The 13,402-nt window shown below is 42.0% G+C and overlaps 1 protein-coding gene across 3 annotated transcripts in view; it reads left to right on the forward strand.

The window, feature by feature from the left end:
- LOC119495379 (inositol polyphosphate-5-phosphatase A) overlaps positions 1 to 13,402 on the forward strand; it is a 169,151-nt gene that overhangs the window by 87,826 nt on the left and 67,923 nt on the right. For all 3 annotated transcript variants that reach the window (XM_037781770.1, XM_037781769.1, XM_037781771.1), the window contains 2 exons: positions 4,565 to 4,628; positions 6,616 to 6,719. In XM_037781770.1, coding sequence (XP_037637698.1) covers positions 4,565 to 4,628; positions 6,616 to 6,719 — 168 coding nt within the window. The remainder of the gene's footprint in view (positions 1 to 4,564; positions 4,629 to 6,615; positions 6,720 to 13,402) is intronic.

The following is a 13,402-nucleotide window of genomic DNA, read 5'->3' on the forward strand; positions in this document are numbered from 1 at the left end:
ACAAGAATTAACATTCCAGTATATAATGTATGTAGTATATAAACATAGAATTGAATAGATCGGCCCCATTGTCACCGATACCCGACTTACCCTACAACTGTTGTAGTAAGTATCGGCCCGCTATCGGTATCGGTGCATCCATAATCTAAAACAGACACTTTTCATCAGGATAAAGTCACACATTGCAGCAGTGCACATTTGAAACCACAAGATTTTATACAACAAATTCTGTATACAAAGTTCAGATGTAGACGTACAACCTGAACACAGTTAAATATCCTAATGAAAACAGTCATGTCCAGGCACAGTTAACATCTTCAGAGTAAGCTCCTCTTGTTAAAGTGCTTTATGAGCGTATCATCTATTTTCCTATTAAAAGCCCTCATCGCTATGCTCCACAAACCCATAATGCTGCACTCTGCTAGTGTCCGGGGGACAGCAGAACATTACCCCGGGAAGTTGTACAGTGACACTGTGATGACACCGGAGTGTGTATGTGTCAGCTCTCCCGGGACTGGCCACTCTCCCTTAGCACAGATTGGAGGTGAGACCTTGAAGAAAAATGATTACTTTTATGTTTGCTTTATGGCTCATTTTTCACATTAAACGCAGAAAATCTATTCAGAGGTCACAGAATTCCTGCTTCTCCTCGTCAGCCAGAACTAATTTTTGCAGCCCTCGGTATCGATAAAGCATTCAGCGGAGCAAAGTATGCAGGCTATGTACTGCAGCTCTCAAGTCTCTATTTTCCAGCAGCCAGTCTATTGGGACTTGTTCAGCCCGTATCTGCTGGGGTTTTGGAAATGTCAACTACACACACTTGTACGCACACACACATGCACACGGACGGCGTGCACAGCGTGTCAGCGTGCCCTTATCTGTGAGCGGCGTAGCCAATACGACTCGTGATAAGAGATAGCATTGCCAGAACGAGTCATAAAACCCCAGCTTTTATGGCACGCTTATTGTCTTTCTGTCTACAATTATGGTGATTACTCATTTCCCCTCACCTCCCCCCCCCCGCAGCCCTCATGGTGCACTTAATAGACTGCATTTTACTAATGGAAAATTAAGTAGCCGCCGTGGCAGAGGGGTTTATAAATATGTAAAATATACTTTTAATTATTTCAAGTGAATCTGGCAGCTAATCAATAAAGAGGGACGTGACAAACATACGTTTGACACAGGCCATTGTAAAGCTACTGGTAAAAGATAAGCATGGCCTGTCAGCGCAGTCCGGCCCTAATGAATATTTTGAGCCTGTCATGTAAGGAGACAAATGGATTAATTGCGCCCCGCTAATATAATAGCTTCTTCATGAAGAGTGCAGGAGGAGAGGAGAGAGAGAGCACAGCAGCTGCTAGCTTCTGGACCCCGATGTCAAATAAATATTTATTAGGGTGGAGGGTTAAGTAGATTTTTGCGATTACACGGATAGCCACTTAAGCGTAGTTGTTTATCATTTATTTGAGAATTGATTCATGCCGATTTGTTTGATGTTGTATTAATTTTTGTGGGCATTGAGGGCCAGTAGAGAGATCAGCTTCCACTGCAGGAGAGACTGTTTGGAATTAAAGTGTAGGTTTTAATCTGGGGCTGCAACTAATGACTATTTTCATTGTTGATTAATCTATTGATTATTTTCTCCATTAATTGATTAGTTGTTTGGTCAATAAAATGTCAGGAAATGGTTAGAAATGTTACCCAAAGCCCAGGATGACGTCCTCAAATGTCTTGTTTTGTCCACAACTCAAAGATACTTAGTTTACTGTCATAGAGGAGTAAAGAAACCAGAAAATATTCACATTTAAGAAGCTTGGATCTGAGAATTTAGACTTTTTTTTGCTTAAAAAATTAATCAAACTGATTAATTGATTATCAAAAATATTTAGCAATTAATTCAATAGTTGACGACTAATTGATTAATCGTTGCAGCTCTACAATCAACCAATCAATTAATCCACAATTTTTTTCAGCTGCAGTATTTTGACTCACCAGAGAAATTCTGCTATTTCATTTCTAATAGAGTGAAATATATCCTTTCATCTCCATAATTTCCCGTGTGTCATATTTCATAATAGTCATTTTTACTTGACTGCCTACTGAAATATTTACACAAACAGCAGCAGTTAGCGTGGCGGCACCGTTTTGACAAATAGCACGGTTTTCCCCCCCTCGGCTGGCTCTCCCTATCCATCTCTGTCTCCAAGTCTGTTGTTGGCACTTTAAGGTGAAAGAGAACATAAAGACAAGCGAGCACGGATAAGCGTAGGGGGGCCTTCCTGGAAGCCGTCCTCTCGCAATGGGAAGCTGTGACCTTGAGTCCTGCCTTTCGCCCAACGCCGTCCCCTCTCATGCACGCACCCCCCACCGCCGCCTCCCTCTGTCCTCCGTCAGAGCAGGAGAAGAAGCAATGAAGGGAGGGAGGAATGGAGGGCGACTGGGGGGTTCGGGTCACCAGCCGCTGTTCTCATCAATTAAATGTGCGACAGTGTTTTCCGTCGGCTGAACTTATATGTCAAGGAGATGGGCAGGACCTCATGTTTGTGCTTTTGACAAATCAGCAAATGTTTAATCTCAAGATGTGCCGGCGCTCATAAATAATGCAGAGGCCGGGCCGGGCCGGGCCGAAAAACTCTCTCCCAGCGTGCCGGAGAGAGGCGTCTGCAGCCGGCCTCAATAGGAAAACACAGGAAAACCCTCCAGACTAAATCCTTCTTCATGCCTAACGCCTTTTCTTCTGCAGATGTCTCCTCCTTCTTTTGATCACACCCCTCTAAGCCCTCTTCATCACCCCTCTTTCTTTTACTGTACCTCTCCCGTTATCTCTTATCTTGCAACATCACTGTTTTCCGTCTTTGTCTTTCGCCATTTTTCTCTCTTGTGTTTTAATTTGGTCTTTATAGTGAAAGTTACTCTCTTTGAGGGCAGATTTATCCCGAGCTGAAGGTCTGCTATCTCAAAGACACAGGGGATTGAGCTTGAGCTTTGCCTCCATTTGCCCTAAATGTAAAGAGGGCAACAGAAAGCAGTGTAGCGGACTGTGAACCGCATCAAATCCCCCTCTGCACCACTCTCACTTCTTCCCACAGACTTTGATTGGCTCGTCCGCCGACTGGGAAAGTTTCCTGATTGTTCGCAGGGAAAATTAAGATTTTAAGCCTATTGAAGTTGATCTTTGCTCATTCAAAAGTCCATCTGAATGTGTCCTTTTGAAAGCTCAAATTGTTGACTCGCCACATTAGAAGACTCTGAGCCCGAGATGAGAACGGGGTGTGCAGCGACTGTGAGCGTACTGTACCGAGAGCACCTGTTGTTGTGTAGTCGATGGTGTGTAGTGTTTGTGGCCTCCCATTGAGCGGAGCGGTGGGACGTGTGCTGTGGAGTGTGTTAAAGAGTGAGGCGCTGTACATTCAGCCCAGTTTATTAGTCAAGCATTCGCACATTAGGTCAATCCTTTGCACTCAACATTGTGAAAGGGTTATGAGGACGGAAAACCGGAGACATAATGGTGTAAATTGTAGCTGTTGAACAGGTTGTAAATTTGGCGAAAATGGTGGGAAATGTAGGAGTTTTATTCCACCCGTCATGTGGAGAATCTTCATCTGTGAAGTGATAAATCTTGGATCCTGGACCGGATCCAGATCCAATAAAGTACGGCGTCATTTTAGGTCTGACATGAATGCTTAAAAGCATCGAAACTTTGATCATTGCCATGTAATCGACCTCCATATCACTATTCGACTGCTTTGTTTTTATTTATTTTTAATTTTTTATATATAAATATGTAATAATAATATATATTTGTGCCTTCAAATGAAACTCGTGAGCTATTGTTTACAACATGGGAAGTCGTGTACGCAATATGCTTGGGGTTCAAGTGGTTAAATCGTGAGAACACCGCTGCTAAGCAACGGCAATATTAACGTTACTGTCGACGTCTAGAAGCCACAGAGGCTAACAATTTAGCAGGCTAGCAAGTGGGTAACATAATGTAGTAAATGCGAAGGCATAATGACAGAGGAACAAGATGAGGCCGTTGGGAATATCAACATTTTCCTCAGACATATTATAAAATAACGAAGAAAAACAACATACAACTAAAATTACAATATATTAACTTATTATGCACCGAACTCTGAGCTTTCAGAAACCTTCCACTTACGAGGTTGCGAATACCACAAGAGGGGGGCGTTCATATGGACTCTACTCGTAAACACGACCACATTTGAAGGCACTAAATATCCCAAAATAGCCCTCGAAATAAGGAATAATCCCACAACATTATTCATTATTCATATTCAACGTTAATTATTATTAGTTATTCTCAGACGGATGTCGCCATTTGTTGTGTGTAGAGGTGCATATGTGTACAGTAGTGAAGCAGCAGCACTGAAACGGGGAGACAGACAGACGACATGTCAGCCTGCTGCTCCGCGAAGCTTCGAATACCTTCGAATATTTCTCACCGAAGCTTCGAAGCCCAAAAAATGGTATTCGTGACAGCTCTAAATCATTTATGTAAAATGTGTCCAATCTCACAAGTACTTTTTTCCTCTTTCAGGCTCTCGGAAGTTTCTACTTTATCCACGAGTCTTTGAAAAACATCCACCAGTTTGATTTCAAAGGTGAGTACCAAACCTCCCCCCCCGTTCCAACACACTTCCACATATACATCATCACGAAATGAAATCCTCACCGCCGTGCCCCCTCATCCCACCCCTGCATATCACACACAACCATTCGCAGGCTATTCCCGCTTCCATCAGAAACCAGCGCGCTGAGATTGGCTTTGAGGATAATGTAAAGGGAGGGGGGAACAGAATGGTAATGCTTATTAATATTAGGATTTAATTCATAAGATTTCGGGCCCACAGTAATGGTGTGCGGCGGGTTATTGGACAGTTACGGCGGTCTCATCAGGCTGCGGTGTCAGAGGGCCCCGGGGTCCGGCGGCCGCGCTAATTAAAGAAGGGATATAGATGTGGAGGCGCCTCGCTTCCTATTAGACCCAAGTCAGCATTAGCACCAGTTACCCCAGTGAAGGACAGGGCGAAGGCAGGGGAGGGGTCGAGAGGGGAGAGGACCACTCCCCATGTACACACACATACTCTAAAGATCTAATTCAAAGTCAGAATCACATAAACTACTGCACGTTTCTGTTGATTTTCTTTGTCATAGGCCTTTTTCCCAGCAGACATTTTGACTTGTGATAGCAGGAAGAGCACAGGTGTTACTGATAACTGGCTCCGTTATATTCCAGCATGCACAATAGCGGGACCCTGAAACTGACGCCATCATTCATGTTATTATGTGCTTTTCTTACTGTGACATGTCTTTTTATAAGCTGGTCTTTATAACACAACTAAACCAAAGAATAGAAGATGATCAGATGTATTTGATATCACAATCCTGTTATTGATATTGTCCTGATCTGATTTTGTGTCACAGCAATATGTTGTTACACCCCTATCTGACACCCACACACACGCACACGTGTTTAATCAAGTCACTCTTGGCAGCATGAGATTGAATATGAACTTTGTGGTCACATTGTTTATATAGCCCAAAATCATAAATCACCAACATGCATCATAGGGCTGGGCGATATGGAGAAAATCAAATATTTTTGACCAAATAACCTCCATATCGATGTTGTAGGGTTGACCATTAGTGCTTTTACAAAATATTTACACAATTACATTTTTGATAAATAATCATCAGTAGTGGAAATAATGACTAAGTGGGTAAAGGTAAATAATAGAACAGCTCGAACAGTCTGTAATTTCAGAAAATTACATCGCTTTACTGTAATGCAGCCTTTAAAATCAGGAAAGGCAACACTTATGCCATATTATGATATCCAAAATCTAAGATGATATCTAGTCTTATATCACAATATCAACATAATATCGATATATTGCTCAGCCGTCATGCATCAAGACTGTTTGTTTTTGTTTTCCTTCTGGATTTTATTCATTTATTTGTTTATTTTTACTAAATTCATGTACTGGAGTCAGCCTCCATAATGTAAAAAACGTGCCATGTGATCTGGCAGCATGGAAACAATAACATAATAATGCCATGTACCAAGAAATAAAACAAACTTTTAAAGATCTAAAATGCGTCAAGAACAGCATGGCACATACAATACCCTCTGTCCTTAGTCTCCTGATTCAGATAAGAAAGTACCTCCACATTATAAACCCCTTTAACCTCAGGGATACCATCAGAGGACAGATCCATCTTCCAGGACAGATGGATGCAATAGGTATCGTCTACAGTGAACTGTACAAAGTAAAAAGGAAGAGAAACTGGTCGGCCCAAAGAGATGAAAGACAGGCATACTGTATATATTTTATTTAATAACCGTGTTGTGACCTCTCACTCTCACCTCTGTAGCTGAATACAGATGTTCTTCATTCTGACCAGCAGGTGGTGCAGTTGTCTGAGGAAGCCAAAGTTGCTCAGTGAGCTCTTAATCGTATCAGGAGATTCACACATGGGGCCTTCAAAAATTAACCTGCCATGTTTGTAACAATAAACTGTCTTTTCTCCACCTCCTCCATCCTTCTCTTTCTCTCTCTGTCCGTCTTCCCTCCATCTCCACTTCAGCTAAGAAATTCAGGAAGGTTGTCGGGAAGGAAACCTACTCAGAGACACTAGAAAGCACACCCTCGCTGGAGAAGGAGAAGTTTCCACAGGACTACTTTCCTGAGGTGGGTAATGTAATAAGCACACTTGACAGACTGATGGTGGTGTTGTCGTCTAATGACAGCTTTCGTCTGAAATGGATATCGAAGTGAGAGGGGGAAATGACGAATGAACACACAGCTCTTTTACACCATTGAATAAAGCTGCTAAATTGAAAACATTATCAATCAAGGATAAAAATTAATTTTGATTTATTTTCCCCTAAATTGTGAAAGAAATCTTGCACTGTTCCACAATGCCAAACTTCAGATAATAATTTACACAAAAAAAGAGATGACTTTGCCCTACTTTTTATTCATTTTTCAAAAGCCATTTCGTTTTCCATGTATCTTTTTGTTTTAGAGTCCAGGACACATGGCTGATTTGAAGACAAATCAGTCAAAAAATTCAAATCGTGTAACGGAGAAAGTCCTCGTTGTTTCTGCCGTGTCCCATGGAGCAATCCTCTGCTCACTCCGCTGTGTTCGGTTTTTGTGGTGTGTTATCAGAGGGGGAGCTGAGCGCCGAGCATGGCTGTGCTGATATAGTAATAAAGAGCACGACCGCCCGTGTGTCATCCCCGCACTCCCCACTCATCTGTCAACCATGCTCCGACGGCCGCCTCCGCAAATATATGCAAAACAGATGGATACGGCCCCTTCACACACTTCCCCCCAATTTCCGTCTCTTTCACACACTGCAGGACTCCCCACCCCAAACACACACACACACACACACACACACACACACACACATACCCAACCATCTTCTCAGGTTTCCCCACTTTCCCATTCCAGAGATGATCTAAAACCAATTACACTGATTGAGGCGCATTTAAAATGATTACAGCAAAAAGCATTGTTCTGCGTTTAACAGGACAAGCAGAGAAAACCACAAAACAAACCTGGCATGGCCCAGCATGTGAGAGGGATGAGGGGAGTGATGTAGCGAGAAAGGAGGTGTATGTGGGGAAGTGGGGGGGGCAGATGAGAAAAGTTTTGCCCGGTGATTTATGCCTCTTTCCCGGCTGGGATATGAATCTGGGATGATGCTCCAGAGAGCAGCACTCCAGATAATGTTAGCCCATTTAAAAAGAGCAGATTTGTGTAGTCTATCAGGGTCGCCGAGTATTTTTTTTCTCCTCCCGCCTTCCCTCCCTCCTCCGGCCCCTCCGTAGTGAGAAATTGGTTGTTATCATAGATCACAGATACTGCTCAAACCTCTTATGAAAGATGAATTAATTTCACTAATGCTTTAATGCAAAGCTCTCATGAGGGAGGCAGACTGGTGATAACCCCTGCCTCGTCCCCGCTTCCTCCGCTCGTGATTTATGCCCTCTTTTAGTAGATGAAACCGCCTAGATTTGCCATCCATCTGCAGCTTTGAGGAATCCTATTACACGGGGATCTTGGACCGGACAGAACGCCACACAAGGGTCCCAAACCAGTTGCTTGAGTCTCAGTTTTGTGTCATATGTGAAAAATACACCTCAACCGAGTTATTTAAAGTCAACAGCGCAGACACAGAGGGCAGGTGTCTTGTTTACATGCTCATAAACTAATTCTCAATGCAAAAAAGATGTGTATTTGGAATTGGTCCAGTTAGTCAGATGGGATCCTCTGAGGAAGGTTAGAGAGTGACAGCAGACAGCTCAGGTGGCCGCCGGGAGACGGATGTGTGTGTTTCTCTGCCTGTGTCTTCCCTTTACAGTCCCCCATTAATAAAGTGTCACTGCTGATGACATCATGGTGGGAGGGATCGGTGTATGCGCGTGTTGGTTTGTGTGTATAAAAGAGAAACCAAATGTCATTCAGTACATTTCGCTGCACTTGAGCGCTGCTGCGTGGTGGTTGAGACCAGAGATTCTCAAAGTGGGGTCCAGGGGACTCCCAGAGGTCCGTGAAATTATTATTTTATTTAATTAATTGTTTTCTCAATTAATCGATTAGTTGTTTGGGCTAGAAAATGTCAGAAAATGACGATCAGTGTTTCCCAAAGCCCAAGATGACGTCCTCAAATGTCTTTTTGTTTTATTCACAACTCAAAGATATTCAGTTTTCTGTCATAGAGGAGTAAAGAAATCAGAAAATAATTGCATTTAAGAAGCTGGAATCAGAGAATTTAGACTTTTTTTCCTTACAAAATTACTCAAACGCATTGATAACTAATCAATTAATCGTTGCATCTCTAATTTACACTGAAATAAAACGGAGAAATGCAGAATCATCGATTAATTGTTTCAGCTAGATCTGCAACGATTAATCGATTAGTTGTCAACTATTAAATTAATCACCAACTATTTTGATGATCGATTAATTGTTTTTTAAGAAAAAAAAAAAGTCTGAATTTCTCTGATTCCAGCTTCTTAAAATGTGAATATGTTCTGGTTTCTTTACTCCTCTATGACAGTAAACTGAATATCTTTGAGTTGTGGACAAAACAAGACATTTGAGGACGTCCTCTTGGGCTTTGGGAAACAAAACATTTTCACCATTTTCTGACATTTTATAGACCAAAGAACTAATCGATTAATCAAGACAATAATCAACAGATTAATTTACAATGAAAATAACCTTTAGTTGCAGCCCTAGTTTCAGCTGTAGAGGGTGAAACCGAATGTCCAACTAGTGCTGAAAGAGAACAGAAATGAAACCAAGCAAGTTTTTTTTTCCTGAATAATCTCACTTAACACTTTGTCAATATCCATTTTCATTGATCCTAGATCATGCTCATGATGGCTTTCTACTTCAGCTTTTAAAAGTGGCTCAAACTCGGTGTCATAAAATAAAATATTAGGTAAAATCACTTACATTCACACTTCCTGCTTGCGGCCCTCTCCTGCTCCTACACTAGTTTGATTCTGATTTAAGTGACAACTGCCTCCGTATGCAAAACACCGGTTCTTTCCGTAATCCCACCGTGAGTTATAGCTGTAAGTGAAGGAGAGAGAAGCGGGGACGTTAATTGAAATGCTGAATAAGACGGAAGTGGACAAAATCACAGGCGCATTTCTTTTGAAAGGTCGCCGTGATGGATTTGGCGGCTTGTCGTTTCCCGTTGTTCCGTCAATCTCTCCGCCTCCCCAGTGGGCATTAATATATTTATTTGTTTGGCGCAGTAATACATGCCTCCAAAAACCGTTGCATCATAAGGATTTGTCATTGCCTTATATAAATAAAGTATACGACCCAGACCTTAATGTGCCCTTGCTATTGATTGTTTTACACAGCCGTAGAAGGAAAAAAAACAGAGCAGGGAAGGGAATAGCATCCAGGCTGTAGATCAACATCCATATGAGTTTGTATTTGTTGTTTGGCACCGTGAGCGTGTCCATAAAAGCATTGACTTTTCATACCCTTTTAGTGCCCTCTGTAGTAAGCTCTGTGATTACTTTCAAGTTCTGCCCCCCGATGAAAGTTAACTTCCTTCACGTTTTTCCCCCTCTCCTCTTGATTTAAACGCCACGCGTGATTCACAGATGGGATGCGTGCGTTAAGGAGATGAAGTCATTTAAAGCGGCGTCGCTTGTAAAACGCTCTCTGCGTTTATCACCGCACGAGACACCTGTGACACAGATGCCGTTCTCTGTGACGGCCGTGATCCATGAGACTGCAAGGAGCTCATAAATGAGCGGATAATGTTGAAATGAAAGCTAAGTGAAAGCTTTCTACACTCGTTTTTTTTTGTTGTATACAGAAAGATCAGAAAAACTATATTGATTTTACAACTGAAAAAATCCAATTTAGGCTTCTTTGAATTTACCATACGACTTCTTTAAGCATTCCTGCGTCGTCTTACTGCAACATTTGAGTGGTGACAATGACAGAGACAGCTCTCTGTACATGTGGTGCATCTTTATCCGAGCACACACACACATACGTTCACGTGCTGTCCAGTCATATAAACCCTCTGTGAGGCCCTCTCTTATTTGATGGGCCCCCCTGGATGATGGAATAAAGATAAATGTGACTGTCTACCGGGGCTCAAATCAATCAGCGTTTGTGTGTATTACTTATTACTCACAGTGCATTTCTGTCACAATGCTTTTGTGTAACCCCCCTCTCCACTCCCCTCGCTGCCCTGCACTCTTCTATCACCCCCCCCTCCAAACATCACCCCGCCATAATATTATTTATGGGGGTCGGACTTTGAGTTGAGATATAAGAAAGGTCAAAGAATCGAACGGTGGCAGGAGGGTGTTTTGGACAACAGCTGGGAGTGTGTGTGTCACATGTGACATTTTATAGGAGCGTAATTTTCCATTGGTCACAATTGGGGAGTTTTATGTAGTGATTTCCAGCGTCCAGTGAATCCGATGGTCCCACTTCCCTCCGTCACCCCGTCTTTTTTTCCTCTTATTTCCTGTCTTCCTCATCCTGTGTGTCAGCCCGTATGTGTACACCCGTGGACGTGACCCACTGTGTAGCCGCCGTTCATCACTGTCATGGGCGGAGACGCCATCGCTGACCTGTGGAAGGTCAGCCAATGTCAACCCCCGAGCCTCGCGACCTTTTACCGCTGCCCTCTGACTCCCGCCCCCCGTCCCCTCTCACTGACTCTTTACAGCCACCAAACCTGATATATGATATGATTACATGTCACCTCTCCGTTCAATCCAAATACGTCTTCTACTCTAAATAACTGTGACATCGCAGAAAGAGTATATTGGCTAAATTCATCTGTTTTTAAGATGTGTGTGTGTGTGTGTGCGTGGAGGGGGGGGAGGGGTGGTGATGATGTTTCAGCAGGAGATTAAATGGGGCCGGACAGCATCTGTGTCATCATCTCCCGCTCCAACATCAGCTGCAGCAACCAAATCATGATGTCATCATGTCAGCCAATAGAGAGAGACACTTCTCTTCTTCTACGCTTTGATTGATTGTGCTAGATAATCATCTTAACAGGACTCCCGTTACAAAATAAAAGCACTTAAATTGGGTGAAATAGACAGCATGAGTGTGTTCTTACTTACTGATACGTAGATGCTTGTTCCACTCGACTGGGATGGTGTGTTTAGCGCACGTGTGTGTGTGTGTGTGTGTGTGTGTGTGTGTGTTTATAAGCAAGCGATGAAGCAGGGGGTCAATCAGTCATACGTGGAGGAAATGGGGCAATCTGGGGCCGGGTGTCAAGGAAGTGATGGATTTTAATGCTGCGATTGTAGTTAATGGCTCTTTAAATTAAATCGAGATTAAACGTCTCTGGCTGCAGTCAGAGCTTGTATGGGCACCGAGCAAGTCTCCCCCCCCCCCCGACACTCACTCTTCGTCTTGTCCCTCCTCATCCTCCCCACTCGAAGACTTTCTCTCCTCAACTTTACATTGACAAACGCAGACAGTACAATGCGCTAATGGGTTTTCTGTACATAAACACATTGTGATTACTCAATCCACATTTCTTTTGTTTATCTTCCCAATATATTTGGATTCAGTTTGTTTCAACACATATTTAGGGCTGCAACTAATGATTATTTTCATTGTCGATTAATCTTCCTATTTAATTTCTTGATTGATCGATTAGTTGTTTGGTCTATAAAATGTCAGAAAATGGTGAAAAATGTTGTTCAGTGTTTCCCAAAGCCCAATATGACGTCCTCAAATGTCTTGTTTTGTCCACAACTCAAATACTCGATATTCAGTTTACTGTAGGGCTGTCAAAGTTAACGCGATAATACCGCCTTAACGCAAATTAATTTTAACGCCACTAATTTCTTTAACACATTAATGCAATTATTTGTGATTTCTAGGTTGTATCAGGCTAGTTTTAAAGCTAGATTGACGTGAAGGAGGTTAAATAATGCGTCAAACTTACGTTAAATTTTGGTGAGGAAAAACTGGCTTGGCCATTTTCAAAGGGGTCCCTTGACCTCTGACCTCAAGATATGTGAATGAAAATGTGTTCTATGGGTACCCACGAGTCTCCCCTTTACAGACATGCCCACTTTATGATAATCACATGCATTTTGGGGCAAGCCATAGTCAAGTCAGCACACTGACACACTGACAGCTGTTGTTGGGCTTGAGTTATGATTTGAGCATATTTTTTTATGCTAAATGCAGTACCTGTGAGGGTTTCTGGACAATATTTGTCATTGTTTTGTGTTGTTAATTGATTTCCAATAATTAATATATACATACATTTGCATAAAGCAAAAATATTTGCCCATTCCCATGTTGATAAGAGTATTAAATACTTGACAAATCTCCCTTTAAGGTACATTTTGAACAGATAAAAAATGTGTGATTACTTTGCGATTAATCACGATTAATCATGGACAATCATGCGATTAATCACGATTAAATGTTTTAATCAATTGACAGCCCTAGTTCACTGTCATAGAGGATTAAAGGAACCAGAACATATTCATATTTAAGAAGCTGGAATAAAATAATTTTTACTTTTTTTTCATAAAACAATACTCAAACTGATTAATTAATTGATTATCAAAATAGTTGGCAGTTAATTTAATAATTGTTGCAGCTCTATACATATTTGTTTAAGTGTAAGGTCTGTTATGCTGCACTGTGTGACACTCAAATCTAATTCCATTTGCTCCTTTCAAAGTCACAATATCGGGACCGCGAGTTATAATTGGGCCCATACATCCTGCTGAGGCAGTATGGATTAATTCAAGTATGCTAATGTAATTCAATTTGATACAGTTAATCTTGTACTAATGCAGATTGAAGGATGTGAGGTGCAATCAAAT

The sequence above is a fragment of the Sebastes umbrosus genome, chromosome 10 (assembly GCF_015220745.1).
Source record: "Sebastes umbrosus isolate fSebUmb1 chromosome 10, fSebUmb1.pri, whole genome shotgun sequence".
Classification (NCBI taxonomy): domain Eukaryota; kingdom Metazoa; phylum Chordata; class Actinopteri; order Perciformes; family Sebastidae; genus Sebastes; species Sebastes umbrosus.